At 45.4% G+C, this 12,574-nt stretch overlaps 5 protein-coding genes across 5 annotated transcripts; 1 reads left to right on the plus strand and 4 right to left on the minus strand.

The window, feature by feature from the left end:
* Nucleotides 1-2,809: 2,809 nt before the first annotated feature.
* On the minus strand, nucleotides 2,810-5,071 carry SERLADRAFT_458004 (uncharacterized protein; the record flags this gene model as incomplete). The annotated part of the gene is made up of 7 exons (XM_007313942.1): nucleotides 2,810-3,233; nucleotides 3,299-3,604; nucleotides 3,692-4,110; nucleotides 4,162-4,403; nucleotides 4,481-4,622; nucleotides 4,687-4,782; nucleotides 4,899-5,071. The coding sequence occupies 7 exons, from the start codon at nucleotides 5,009-5,011 to the stop codon at nucleotides 3,127-3,129; spliced, it is 1,425 nt and encodes a 474-aa protein (XP_007314004.1).
* A 778-nt stretch (nucleotides 5,072-5,849) lies between these two features.
* Nucleotides 5,850-6,811, minus strand: SERLADRAFT_458005 (uncharacterized protein; the record flags this gene model as incomplete). Its single annotated transcript, XM_007313943.1, has 4 exons — nucleotides 5,850-5,970; nucleotides 6,043-6,339; nucleotides 6,399-6,661; nucleotides 6,745-6,811. 2 exons carry the CDS (start codon nucleotides 6,167-6,169, stop codon nucleotides 5,924-5,926), a joined length of 174 nt encoding a protein of 57 aa, XP_007314005.1.
* A 1,061-nt stretch (nucleotides 6,812-7,872) lies between these two features.
* On the minus strand, nucleotides 7,873-8,364 carry SERLADRAFT_379171 (uncharacterized protein; the record flags this gene model as incomplete). Its single annotated transcript, XM_007313944.1, has 2 exons — nucleotides 7,873-7,968; nucleotides 8,027-8,364. The coding sequence occupies one exon, from the start codon at nucleotides 8,333-8,335 to the stop codon at nucleotides 8,159-8,161; it is 177 nt and encodes a 58-aa protein (XP_007314006.1).
* A 1,379-nt stretch (nucleotides 8,365-9,743) lies between these two features.
* SERLADRAFT_365775 (uncharacterized protein) lies at nucleotides 9,744-11,192 on the plus strand (the record flags this gene model as incomplete). Its single annotated transcript, XM_007313945.1, has 10 exons — nucleotides 9,744-9,789; nucleotides 9,847-10,028; nucleotides 10,085-10,200; nucleotides 10,259-10,320; nucleotides 10,379-10,441; nucleotides 10,495-10,519; nucleotides 10,584-10,813; nucleotides 10,869-10,918; nucleotides 10,981-10,995; nucleotides 11,064-11,192. The coding sequence occupies 10 exons, from the start codon at nucleotides 9,744-9,746 to the stop codon at nucleotides 11,190-11,192; spliced, it is 918 nt and encodes a 305-aa protein (XP_007314007.1).
* Nucleotides 11,193-11,981: 789 nt separating this feature from the next.
* SERLADRAFT_379172 (uncharacterized protein) lies at nucleotides 11,982-12,428 on the minus strand (the record flags this gene model as incomplete). Its single annotated transcript, XM_007313946.1, has 1 exon — nucleotides 11,982-12,428. A coding segment is annotated over one exon (160 nt), but the record flags the coding sequence as incomplete, so codon positions are not given.
* Between the last annotated feature and the right edge of the window lie 146 nt (nucleotides 12,429-12,574).

The following is a 12,574-nucleotide window of genomic DNA, read 5'->3' on the forward strand; positions in this document are numbered from 1 at the left end:
CACCCCTCCTCCAACTCCCTCCGCCTCATCACAATCACCAATTACGCTGTCAGCGCCCAGAGCCGGTACTCCTTATCCCTTCGGGTCGCATACCCGCTCGCACGAATTGCCCTCTGGAGTCAAACAAGAGGTTGACACCCACATTGAGCAACAACTTGTCCCAGGCTGGAAGGCCGTCAAGGATCAATGAAGGTGCTACCCCTTCCTCTCAGCGTGGGAGCAAAAGGCCCTCACCCATTTCTGATTACTCTAATTTGACCCATTCACAATCCTCTTCTGAACAACAATGTCGCCCTCACATTCGACATTGCTATGCCTGTCAAGAATATGGCCATTGTGCCATTTATTGCCGATACCATACCTGCTCTATATGCGGTTTAGACGAGCCTGGACACTGAGCTAATGAATGCAACTGGCAGTGCAACTTACCCTTTGTTGCAGATACTTGGGGATTGGATGACAAGCACAACCTTGACAAAGATGCATGATACAATGTAGATGGAGAACTAGGTGACTTCAGAGCAGTCTGAACCTAAAAAGGGGGTAATGTTATGAACTGTATTCCCCGTGGACTTTATTTCTTTTCTCAAGTAGCTACACTCCGCTACCTACCAACACTTTCCCACATGCTATTGCCTGTTACTGTACCACCTGTCATTGTTTGTTCAACACAAACGCCTACCCTAAAGTAGGCACTATATATATACACCTGTATTGTAGTTACTATCTCCAACACAATTGTACGCTTCAACAGTGTAACTTGGTATTCATCAGTCTAAACCTCACCATCAGAATATGTCTCAAACCTGTTCACAAACGGGCTTATCAGAAACCATTTGCACATCCAGAAACTCTGTGTTACCAGGCATGCACATTCCAAGCGTAACACATGATGTCATAGGAACATGCAAAAAAAGACAAAGCAAAAATATCATCAGTATCAACACAGTTCCTTTGTTGTCAGTCAGGCATTCTAAAAAAATGTGTCCATAAAAATGATTCAAAAATCAAGAATAATTGCACTGAAAATGAATGTTCTGCTGAAAAAAAAGAAACTGGAGCCACTGGTCCACCACCTAGTCCAAATCCAATGGTTCCATGGCGTTACCAATGGTCTGGTTGTTGTCAGAACTGTGATCTTTTGGAAGGACAGAGTTTGGAGTGCAGAGGTGGAGTGAAGGGTGGAACAGAGCATAAGGTTGGGAGTTGACTTAGCTCATGCGCTAGGCCCTTCCGCAGACCTTGGTCCCTAACTCGTTGGAGTGAAAACAGATGAGAATAGAGGATGAAAGATGGAGTAGAGTAAAGGTCATTCGGAGAAGGACCGGAAAACTTAGAAAGGGACTTGAGTAAGGTAAGGGAATCTAGTTGATATTTGAACTGCAGGAACGGAGTACAGGAGCTACAACTTATATACTGCTGGAGGAGTGGGAAGCTTGTAAGGAGTAAGGAGTAATGTAGGTACAGAGTTCCATGCAGACAATTATCTAGTGAAGGGAAATCATATGTGGGAGGAGTGTACCATAAGGTCTAAACTACAGAGTCCATGAGGAGTATGAAAATGTGCATAGGAAAATGTATGGCGGACTAGAAGTCTGGCGCAGGAGTATCGGAGCAGATGGCTGGAATACTATGGAGGTGGGGTATAGGGTTATGCTGATTGGCAGGACACAAGGAGTGTAATCCCAAGAGTACCAAAGATTTGGGGGGGTTCGGACTTGAGAAATGACCTCTTTGGAAATTCCGGAGTTCTGCCTTCTGGCATGGATATGACAGTTGTATTGGACCACCTGGTCAAATGAGGGAGGGAGAGGAGTAGTTCCAATCTGGAACAGATGTGTCCCAGGCAGTGTGTGATAAGTGTAGCTGTAGTGAAGACGATGATGCATGAAGGATAAATGTACCCAAGCAAATGGGACGGCAATGTACACGGACAACGCAAGAGGATGGACCTTTTCCAACTCAAAAACTACCCACCCGCATTCCAGCCAGGCAAGACAAGTGACCAATGATTTGATAGTATATGATGGAAGATCAATGTCATGAAGATGGACCAATTGCCCAATTTGGACTGGCCGCTGGGGCTTTGCTGAAATTAGCAGTGGCACATGGTGGTTGACGGATCAGCAATGGAAGTGAATGGAGAGCGGTGACATCAGATGTGGTGGAGGTGCAAGGAGGACAAGTAGGAGGAGGGTGGAGGTGACAAGGGAGTGGAATAAGATAGGGATCCAAAAACGACCGTCTGGTGAGAAGATAAAGGAGAGGAGAGGGCCCATGGTGGGACTAAGTAATGGAAGGGGAGTAAGGGAAACGACGAAAGCGAGGGCACAATGTGTAGCCAGTGGCGACACAAAAAATTGCCAAAATGCCAAAAGTACCAAATGGAAAATAAAGGTGAGTGCGACTTGATTACCTAATAGAGGTAGGTGCACAAGTTTGAAAAAGGCAATATTAATTACTATTCCATGTGGCACTGTGCCTGTGTGGCACAAAGGCAAGTCTTTTGAATATTTGCTTTGTTATTAACACCTGTCCATGCTACCAATCAACTTTGGTGGTGCATGACAATGACTCAGAACATGCCACCAAATCAGCTCCGCACAAGAATTTGAAGTGCACAACCTTATATCACAGTCTAAAATATCATCCTTATATTTTTTGGGTTGGGCCCTGTAGTTAACAATTGCCACTAATCGGGGTTCCAAAAGGCTCAGACCAGCCTATGTACCACACATACCAGCAGTGTCAGGCCTTCATCTTGTATGTGTGCTGTTGTGACCAGTGTGACCAGAAATTGCAGATTCCAAAACGTGTGGTGTCTTTGTGGTTTCGTTCCACTGCCCCAATGCTTCAAGTCCTTGCTTATTTTTCTACACAGGCAGCTAAAACACTAAAAAGTATATCTACTGGTCAAGTTCCGACGGCCTCTGGTTCAACGACTCGTGAGTTATTCAACTTCTCCCAAGGCCAATTGCACCTATTATCCAACGATAGTACACTGAGAACATATTGAAATGACTCTCAAAAAAAGTATTATATGTAGTACGAAATCATAAGCCTATTGTAACCTAAATAAACGAGTTTCGCGCACGTACGTCAAAATCCACTTGCTCTACTCTTCGTTCAGGATCTAGTTTGGAAGACCTCAAAGTACGCCGTGTACTCCTCTGGAGTCATTAGGTCTTGATCTTCTTCCGTAACATGTGAAAATGGTTTAGGCTGCCCGTTAACTACACACATAACCATATAAATAGAATCAGTATTGATGACGATAAAGTTATGGATGGTGACGCACCGTATACCGTGGGGTCGTCCTGAAGCCCGTTTCCTACGTTGATGTCGTCTACTTCAGCTTCGTCATGTATAATCCCGTTTTGTACTGGCTCAACTGCGGGCCAGTCCGTTTTAGCTAGTTTCTTTGTCGACGCGCCTTCATCTTCTCGCGATCGAGATCGCTTTCTATAGTCGTTCAAAGAATCAAGATATTGAACAGATGGCTTCTGCTCCTCCTCTTCCCCGAAATCACCGAAATCATCGCTAACCAGACCAGAGGGAGTTGCCTGGGTTGACGCTGCCAAAGAAGCGTAATATTGATCGTAGTCTGAGTAAGAATAAATCGTCAGCACCGCCGCACAACAAATGAAGTTCTCACTCAATATTAAGAGGGTTGGCGTGATAAAATGCTCACAGTCAGATTCATGGTCTATCGTTGGTTTTACGTCTTCTGTTATCGTGATTAACTGTGGCGTTCTCGAAGATCCTACTGTTCCCAGGCCTTTGAGAATATCGTCGTTGGAACTAACTCCTTCCCCAGACACCGTTGCTCGGGCACTTTCCTTCACTCCAAGTGCTGTCAACTCTCCCGAAATTGTACTCTTCAGATGCCACGCCGGCAAAGCGTTCTGCTGCCTCTTGGCGGCAGCCTCTGCATCTCGTTCTTGCCGCCTCGTTGCCTCGTCTTTATCCATTGACATGACAATACCAACACCATCATCTTGATTTCTATCTCCCGGCGTAGATCCTGCAACTTTAAGCCCTGATGATTGGGAGGATTTCTGTTTATCAGACTCGCTGACGTTGTTCTTCACCCATAATGCAACGTCGAACCTTCAATGAAGATAAGCTTACAATTATTTGGATAAAAGACAGATAACGTACGCGGGTATCACCATTGACTCTGTCTTTCTCAGACCTTCTCTGATAAACTGCATCTGCTTATTGAAGCGTTGCATTCGGTCCTGGCTACCTTTTACGCTCTCTGCATTCTCGTTGTCCACAAGCTCGGCATGGCAGATTTCACACAAGAAGACACCTCGTTCAAAATCGATAAGTTTATCGGCCTCCAGCGGCGAGTACGATTTGGTACATTGAGGGCATATATACCCCTTGTTATCCAGCTCCTATTCAGTGCCAGCGCAAATATTCACGGTTTTAATTGGTCAAGTCAAAGAGAAATAGATGAATAAAAAAAACTGACATTTCGCAGGCCAGAGTCAATAATTCTCCGCATTTCTGCAATGCGCCATTTGACCACGTTACAGAAATCCTGGTGATTGATGTAATAGTACTGCCTTCCTACGGATCTTTGGGCACCTTCTTTCAGCTCGTTTTGACGATATCTGTGGAGTAGCAAGGAGCCAGATAAACGAATAACACAATATCGAGAAAATGTTTCTCACTGACACGGTAACCAGACGATCATTCGCCAGAACGGCCATTAACTTATTCAACTCCTTAGCCTGCCAACCCATCCTTCCAGCCAAGTCATCATCCTTCAGACTAAAATGGATGGTCAGAATGACATGGTATGAAGAGTTCATTCAAAGCCATATGAAAGCATTCGCAAGTAGACCTGAATCGCTTGCATAGATGCCTTTTGCACTGTAAATACTTACACCGGATGCCGGGCAAGTTGGTCCATGATGATTGTGAATTTGGGTTCATAAAAAGCTCGAGAGACATGTTGGATGAGGAGACGTAGAGTCTCTTGTTCCTCTTTTGTTGCCATTCAAGGCCGCAGAGGCCAACAAGAAATACAGGCAGGAGTACCACTGTGATATCCACCAGACCCAATAGCAAAGATTTTTTAGAGGAAAAGACAGATGCTGACGCCACGAAGGGCAGTGGCGAAGGAAAAGTTTCGGGAAAAGCACTTGCCTTACTACAGCGACAAGCGATTATGTCAGCGTTCTATGGCTGTACCGTTGGACTCGGCCGCCAATGACTGTACTATAGTACTACTTGTGATATCGATTCTAGCATGCATGTCAAGTTGCTATCAAATGACATAGGATATCCTGAGCATTGGTTATCGCAAGCACATCAGGTGTGTGGTCCTGAATCATACAAGCAGACGCGGTTTCCGATTCAGATCGTTCCTCTATAACTCTGGATTTCGGCCTGCCACGTATGCTACTACGACACAGCAGAGCCTTTATCTAAGATTTAGGTTTCTCCAATTATAATGTAACTCTCTTAGAACTCTACTGGTATGCTGGGAAGTCGGCTTTTAGTGCGGTGCTTCGAAGGTGCTGGAAGAACCTGCTTGTCAAAACTCTTGAAGCATGAAGCTTGACAAGAAGCTTGAAGTCCATGGCCGCCCCCGGCGATAATAGGTGATACACCAAATCCCCGCAAAGAGGATTCAGGGGGAACATGGAGTATTCTTGATCAATTTCCAACTTTGCTTCCTTGCAACATTTGCTGGCTTTTCTACTCACAAGTTCTCCGCCGTTACACTTTGCGAGCGCCGACGGTGCTTGACGCTTGATGGATGTTTTCGAAACTCGTGTGTTAGATTCTTCCCTTATCAGAAAACTCGGCCTCCGCTCTTTACTACGTACATTGAAAGAAGGCCGAGATGCGTCTTTACCGGATCTCTCACATGGATTGTCACTAGCATTTTTCGGGAGTGAGTTGCTCATGTTGACGATAAAGTATGAATTCTAAAAGCAAGCCCCGCGTCTGGTGAGTAATTATAAACACTGGCTGATCTCACTAACTAAAATGCCCCATGTCTAATTGTTGCATATTGTGTAGAACAAGGCGCTCGGGGTAATCCTACATCTCCCGGCTCAGGATCCGACCTACTCGTGATCGGCATTGTGCTGCGACTGTCCCCTGTGGCCAAAGACCTGAATGAGCCTACTTCCCTAAGATTGTCCATCGCCCTGAAGGTGCCTTTTACACTGCTGCCGCGAACTGCGAGGAGTCAACTCCATGATCATGCTGACGGGTGGTGCTGAGGGTTAACTCACTGCACCCTGTATTCCCCATTGTTTTGGAGTTTGCACTCGGATAAAAGCTAATCCTAGCGTGAACGCATTATATCTCTCCCTGACGAGACAAGTCTAGATCAGTGAATGTCATACCCAGCCTTAACGTCGCTTTCGTACCTTGGCAGGCACTGTGCATTTGTACCATTCAGTTGTTGTTGTTAATCTCCAAATGTAGCCTTGTAATGCGTAAACATTCTCGATGACAAGCAGACAAGATCAAGGTCGACAGTCTCGACCGCTAAACCAGTGTGACCAACTTGATTTATCGGTATAATGCCTCGGCGAAGATGTTGTGCACAGAGGGGGTCATGCATTCCAATTCAACCATCATTATACATACTCTCGCGCGAAACGTTCGGACATTCGCCATAAAGAAAATCACTGTAAACCAAAACGGACGAAGGAATTATGTCACCGACATAAAATTAGCAGTGGGAGACGCAACAGTGTCACAGAACATACGCACATACAGTTAATATTTAGGAGCAACAGCACAAACACATTGAATTGACATAAATACCACGATGCCCTGGAAACACCGACTCGTCACCTGCGTCCACAAGAACTGACAACGGAAGTGATCGGTATCCTTTGCTTATACCGATGACAGCGAAATTGTTACGAAAGACAGGAAGAGTATGGGCGCAAAGACTGGTTAAGCGCAAACCTCCGTGACACCCCCTGAAAACTACCCAGCGGAGACATTGATATATGATGATTGTGTTCGCGTTCTGTACAAGGCTCATAAACTTTATGGGGGTGGTTCAAGGCGTATCATATGACATTAGCAACACAGCTTCACTGGGACATCTGTCAACATCCAGTCATAGTATCCAATATATGCAGCCTTACCTGTCTTTGAAGTACCGTAATCACCGGAAATGACAACGTGCTAAGAATATCATGGTTCATCGAATCATTATTTATCCTGTCGAATACTTTGGCGGTCCTTGATGATGAGCAGCGTTAGTCCCCGCACAGTCCAGATCGTACACATCGATGTGCGCTGTTCTTGCCAAGGAGATTGATGCACGTAAATAAAATCTCCCGTAATATCGTACCCCACCACATTACAATGAACTGTAGATGTCAACTTCTGCTGTACCGTAGAACGGATGACGCGTGACGATATCAGTCTCGTAAGAAGTTTCACTGGATAACAAAATTTCACATACAATGCTGACGTTGATGGCTGTTCGACCTGGGCTCACCGGTGGCTCTTGGTCGATAAATTTCTCCAGTTCTAGTGGAGCAGGTAAGACGAACTTGTTATATCACAAAATTCCTAATGATTGCATACCTAGGTCACAAATGTCCTCGCGCCTCAACTTAGATAATCCGACTCCAAGTTATCACAATAATAACCGTGGATATGATCACATAAGGAAGAAGTGCCGATTCATGCGTATAGTATGTGTTGAGTTATCCACGACTTAACACGGATGTGCACTGGATTCAAAACGTTGACACGGAAAGAGAATGAATTCGAAAAACCGACTGCCGACTATAGCTAGTAGGCCTAAAACCCAGCGGCAAGCGCATTACGTGATACCCGGCCCCCACCAGCCACTGGCACCCAAGGCTTTTTCTTGCAACAACCATGAAGTAGAATTTGAAAAGCCTCCAGCAGATCTCTAGCATTGACAGCAATCATTTTCACAGAAGTGTGGTTATCTTGTTGGTTTCAGTGAGTCACTCACTATAGTGATTATATGTGTGCTTTAACGTTCAACCACTTTGTTCAGCTATCTGGTGTCGTTGTTTCTTACTTTTATCAAGCTGCTACGGCCGCGGTGACCAAGGCCACGTAGACGTTGTTTACACTGTCAATGTCTCGTCACAAAATCATCTATCATTGATCTTGTTTATTTTTTTTACTACCAAGTTTGACCAATACTCCTCTGGGGCCCGACTGGTATCCTAACCACGAGCTGCAACCACGAACTCCACCACCCTACTCGAGGACGTATCACATGGACCTCATTTGAAGCTCCTACTGTATCCTGTATTACAAGTAACACATGATAAGCTAAGATGGTCCGGAACCAAATCATTTCAGTGTTTGCTTGCCAATATAGCTAAACCGAACTTGTTCCAGTTGGAAGGTTCGTCCTTTTTAACGTATACTAAACAAATCGATATTGGAGATCTTGACGAGTATGGCTTGTCGTATGCAGCCTTAATAAATTCAAATGGGTGGTTTACTCTGAACTGAAATGGGTTGAATGATATTATGGTATGTAGTCATAAGATCCATCTTATGACGTCTGAGATCATATGGTATTACATGTACATGCGCTCACCCCAGGAGCTTTCCCTGGCCTCCGTGTCAACACCATCATCAATGTCCAAAGGAGTCAGACAGTCAGTATCAGGACGAGCGTACTTCAGCAGGTGATGTGAGAAGTGTTTGCCAACAAAAACTGTCCTCACCTTTCTGTCATGATTTTCAGTTGCTGGGGATGATGTAGCTTACCACGGCGTCTCCTTAAAGTTTTGTCTATCTTGCTATAGCTTCAGGATTGGGATATCGTGTGACATGAACAGTGCCCAGCCCGATAAAGCGTTTCGGGCCAACAAGGTGCATATTTCTGGAAGGCTTAGCTAGCGCTTTTTGATGGACCAATGGATAGATGCTCCGATACGACGCTCTATCAAACCAAGGACGCCGAACTTGTACGTGACTAGAATCTTTCCGATTCCCGACTTTACCGTTGGCGGGCCTAATTAAGAAATTGCTGTAATGAGAAAACGGAATGCCACGGCAACTGTATCATACATGTCATGGATCCGGCATCACCTACTCCTCAGAAGAAGTTCCGGATGACCAAAAAACTACAGTATCGTGGTGGTGGAAACTCCCTTTGACGAAAAGCACAAATCAGTGGATAGAACCTATATGACCCAACAGGCACGTTCAATTCAGTTTCGTAAACAGGGTGCAGTCCAAGCTCACCTTCATTTCACATAAGGAGCAATACCGAATACCGTGAATGGTACTGCATCAGCTAATTGAGCTCGTCATGAGAGCTTTTATTGCATAATAGCCTCACCGAGGTGGTTCCTTTGAGACCCTTTTGAGGCTTTTGGTTCTGGCTATCGGTTCAGTCCCGTTTCTTCAACATTATTCATTCAATCTCCGGACAAGCCAGTGTTCTATGTGCACTTACAACGGCCATCAATGAACTAGATAGATAGTGTGTTCTCGGGGCCCGCATTGCAATGCAACGATTCGCTCACGATAACCGGAACGGATGAATGTTTTTGGAATGTTCCTCACCCTAGGGCACCCAGAATATGTACACCCATGTACGCGGATAACCTGAGGTCAATACTAGTGTGTGGACAAAAATATGCTTCTACTCCAAGAGTACTTAAAGGGCAACACATAACGGTTCGAAAGCACCCAAGTTCAAACCCTTCGTCCCCAATCCTCTCCAATCTATCTCTCTCTATAACATTATGTCATCTCGTGTAGTCGCTGTCTTCGGAGCCACCGGTACCCAAGGTACGCTCGGATGATGTGACTATAACCTGCGTCGCTCAAAGTTCCTACTCCTTATAGGCTCCTCTGTTGTCCACGAACTACTCAAAGACGGTACTTTTGTACCCCGGGCAGTCACTCGCAATCCTACCTCCGAAAGAGCGCAGAAGCTCAAGGCTCTCGGTGCTGATGTTGTTCAAGCCGACCTTTGGGATATCAACTCGCTTAAGAACGCCCTTGCTGGGTGCGAGGCTGTGTTCGCTGTAGGTTACTCTTCGTCAATAACGTTGATCAAGTCGAATGAGCCCCTTGATCACAGCTTACCGATTATTACGACCCGAAAAGTTTGGCACAAGGTCACAACAGTGAGATGATTCTTGGAAAGAACCTGGTCGATGCTGCAGTGGAAGCAAATATCAAGTTCTTTATATGGAGGTATGTAGGTTTGTAACCGGTATCCCAGTAATCCGTTTACTTATGTGACCGAAAAAAGCTCACTGCCTAGTGCTACGAAAGTCTCAAATGGGAAATATCGTAATGTTCACCACTTTGACAGTAAGTGCCTCGCTCGGCTGACTGGCAATTATTAGCGCTGAATATTCAATTTTTTTAGACAAGGCAGCAGTGGAAGACTATTTGCAGAGCGTAGAACTACCCAGTGCTATCTTACACACCGGTTAATTCACTCCTTTCTTCCTTATAATTGTAGTCTGATAAAACGACTCGTAGGCTGGTTCTCTGAAAACCTATGGAAGTAAGGTTGAATCCACTGACAGATCGGCTTTAACGATGTTCACTACTTTTGCATTCTCTGACAGTTATCAGAATCTTGTTCAATCTCAAGACTCGTCATCTTTTGAAGTGGTGGTTCCACGATATGACGCTCACTCTCCTCAATACATTACTTGGATTGAGCGAGACTTGGGCCAGTGTGCTCTTGCTCTGCTGAAGAACTATGACAGCCGAAAGGATGAAATTCTGGACAACACCTTTTACGCTGTGAGCGAAAAGATGACCTATACTCAACTAGCAGATATACTCCAGAATGGTAAGCATTTCACGTCTTGCTACCGCCCAGCATGCTCATAACCCAATTACTATAGCATTCGGCAAGCCAGTCAAATTTACTTCATCGGAGACATGTGGGATGCAGGTTTGTCGTTCAACACTCTCGGGCAAGACAATCACTAACGGTGTTTTATTTTTATGTTATAGGAACTGGATGACATGGTGAGCTCTGTATCTCTGTATATCACATTTTGTCCCTATTGTGGTGGACTCATTATTTCGTCTTTCAGTATGCCTTCCAATCCGAATTCGGGCTTTATCCGCATTCCGCCATTCCGGATCCCCGTCTTGTGAATCTTGGAGTACAGTTTCACACCATGAAGACATTTGCCGAGTTTGCGAAGACTAGGTATGTGTGAGAGGCAGAACAATAATTCCAAGGACAGAGGCTTGATGTACATCGGTAACAATATGATCCCAGTATCTACTTTTCTTCTCATCTGTCGAACCATTCGTAACTGTTCATTGTCTGTAAGCATACGAGAAACGAAGTGGGTTTTGTTTTTGTAATATATACTTTAATTTTACGATGTTTCAATTTAACCTGACATGTAGAACTTGAGCCTCGGTTTAAGTAAGTGTCTTGCTCCTTATTCGGCTTTTCCCGCTGTCGCTGCTTTGTGAACTTCGAAAACTGCTCAGGCCTCAGGCTTCATTCACCTACCGTCTGTCAAAATGCCGGATCATGTAAAGCGTCATGCAGATTTTTACCAGCCCTGTTTACTGCGGAGTACCAGGTTGGGCATATGAATACAGTGGTCGTTAACTCTAGGGATATTTCAAGAAGTTCTTGTCCCAAGGTCTGTCCCAAGACACCGTCGGAATGGTCAAGAATACCTTTGGACCTTCCTACTTTACAGGTCTGGGAATCCCGATGAATCTTTATGTGCACCCAATGATGTCCGTGACAGTTGGACTGATGCTAGCGGCTATGGTGCTGAATTTGAGCGAGCCGCTGCCCCGGCGTGAAGAAGCTGGAGAAGCACACCAGGTGGTTGGAACAAGGTTCAGGTCATATGGACATGACGCACTCTCAATATATTTCGCATCGAATTCCTGCCATGCGATGTCAGATGGAGACCGCTGCCTGATTATTCGATGCTACAGTCCGTTTGGGCTCAGGGCTCTGTCTTATTCTTAGGCCTACCTATCTTCAGGCGAGCCCGAGATCAACACTTCCGATCATTTGAACCGGCACCATCCACTATTGACAGTTTGATCGGGGTGTTCAAGCATTCAATGTACCCAGTATCAACCCGCGGGCGGGGCTGCACCAAGGTACGCCGCACGAGTCACATTACACTATTGCCCTCGGGGAGCATTAAACATGTACCGTCGGACCAGATGACATCTTGAGTGGCTTCTGCGCTCATTGTCACTCTCATACTGTGATGAGCGGGACCAATCTCAGCCGAGTCCCATTGTCGAGTTGTTCCTGCGATATGTCCGGAAGGCATGATTTTATCTCATGCATATGGAGGACATACAGGCTATTTCTGGAAGCAGCATCCACACCCACCGCACAATGCATGGATGATAATTGGACTTCAAATGTGTTCATGATCAAGTGATCCTCAGCCGTCGATGTTGCTTTTTGATTCCTCTATGCTTACATGTGGATGCTAAGCATGTTCCGGGACCATCCCAGCTCGGGGGATGTTTTCTCTCGATGCGCTTTCCGTTCGTTCGCAATTCAAAAGTTGGACGGTCCGACTTGACTGCAATGCTTTGAATTTCCAGT

This window comes from Serpula lacrymans, assembly GCF_000218685.1.
Source record: "Serpula lacrymans var. lacrymans S7.9 unplaced genomic scaffold SERLAscaffold_2, whole genome shotgun sequence".
Taxonomy (NCBI): Eukaryota; Fungi; Basidiomycota; class Agaricomycetes; order Boletales; family Serpulaceae; genus Serpula; species Serpula lacrymans.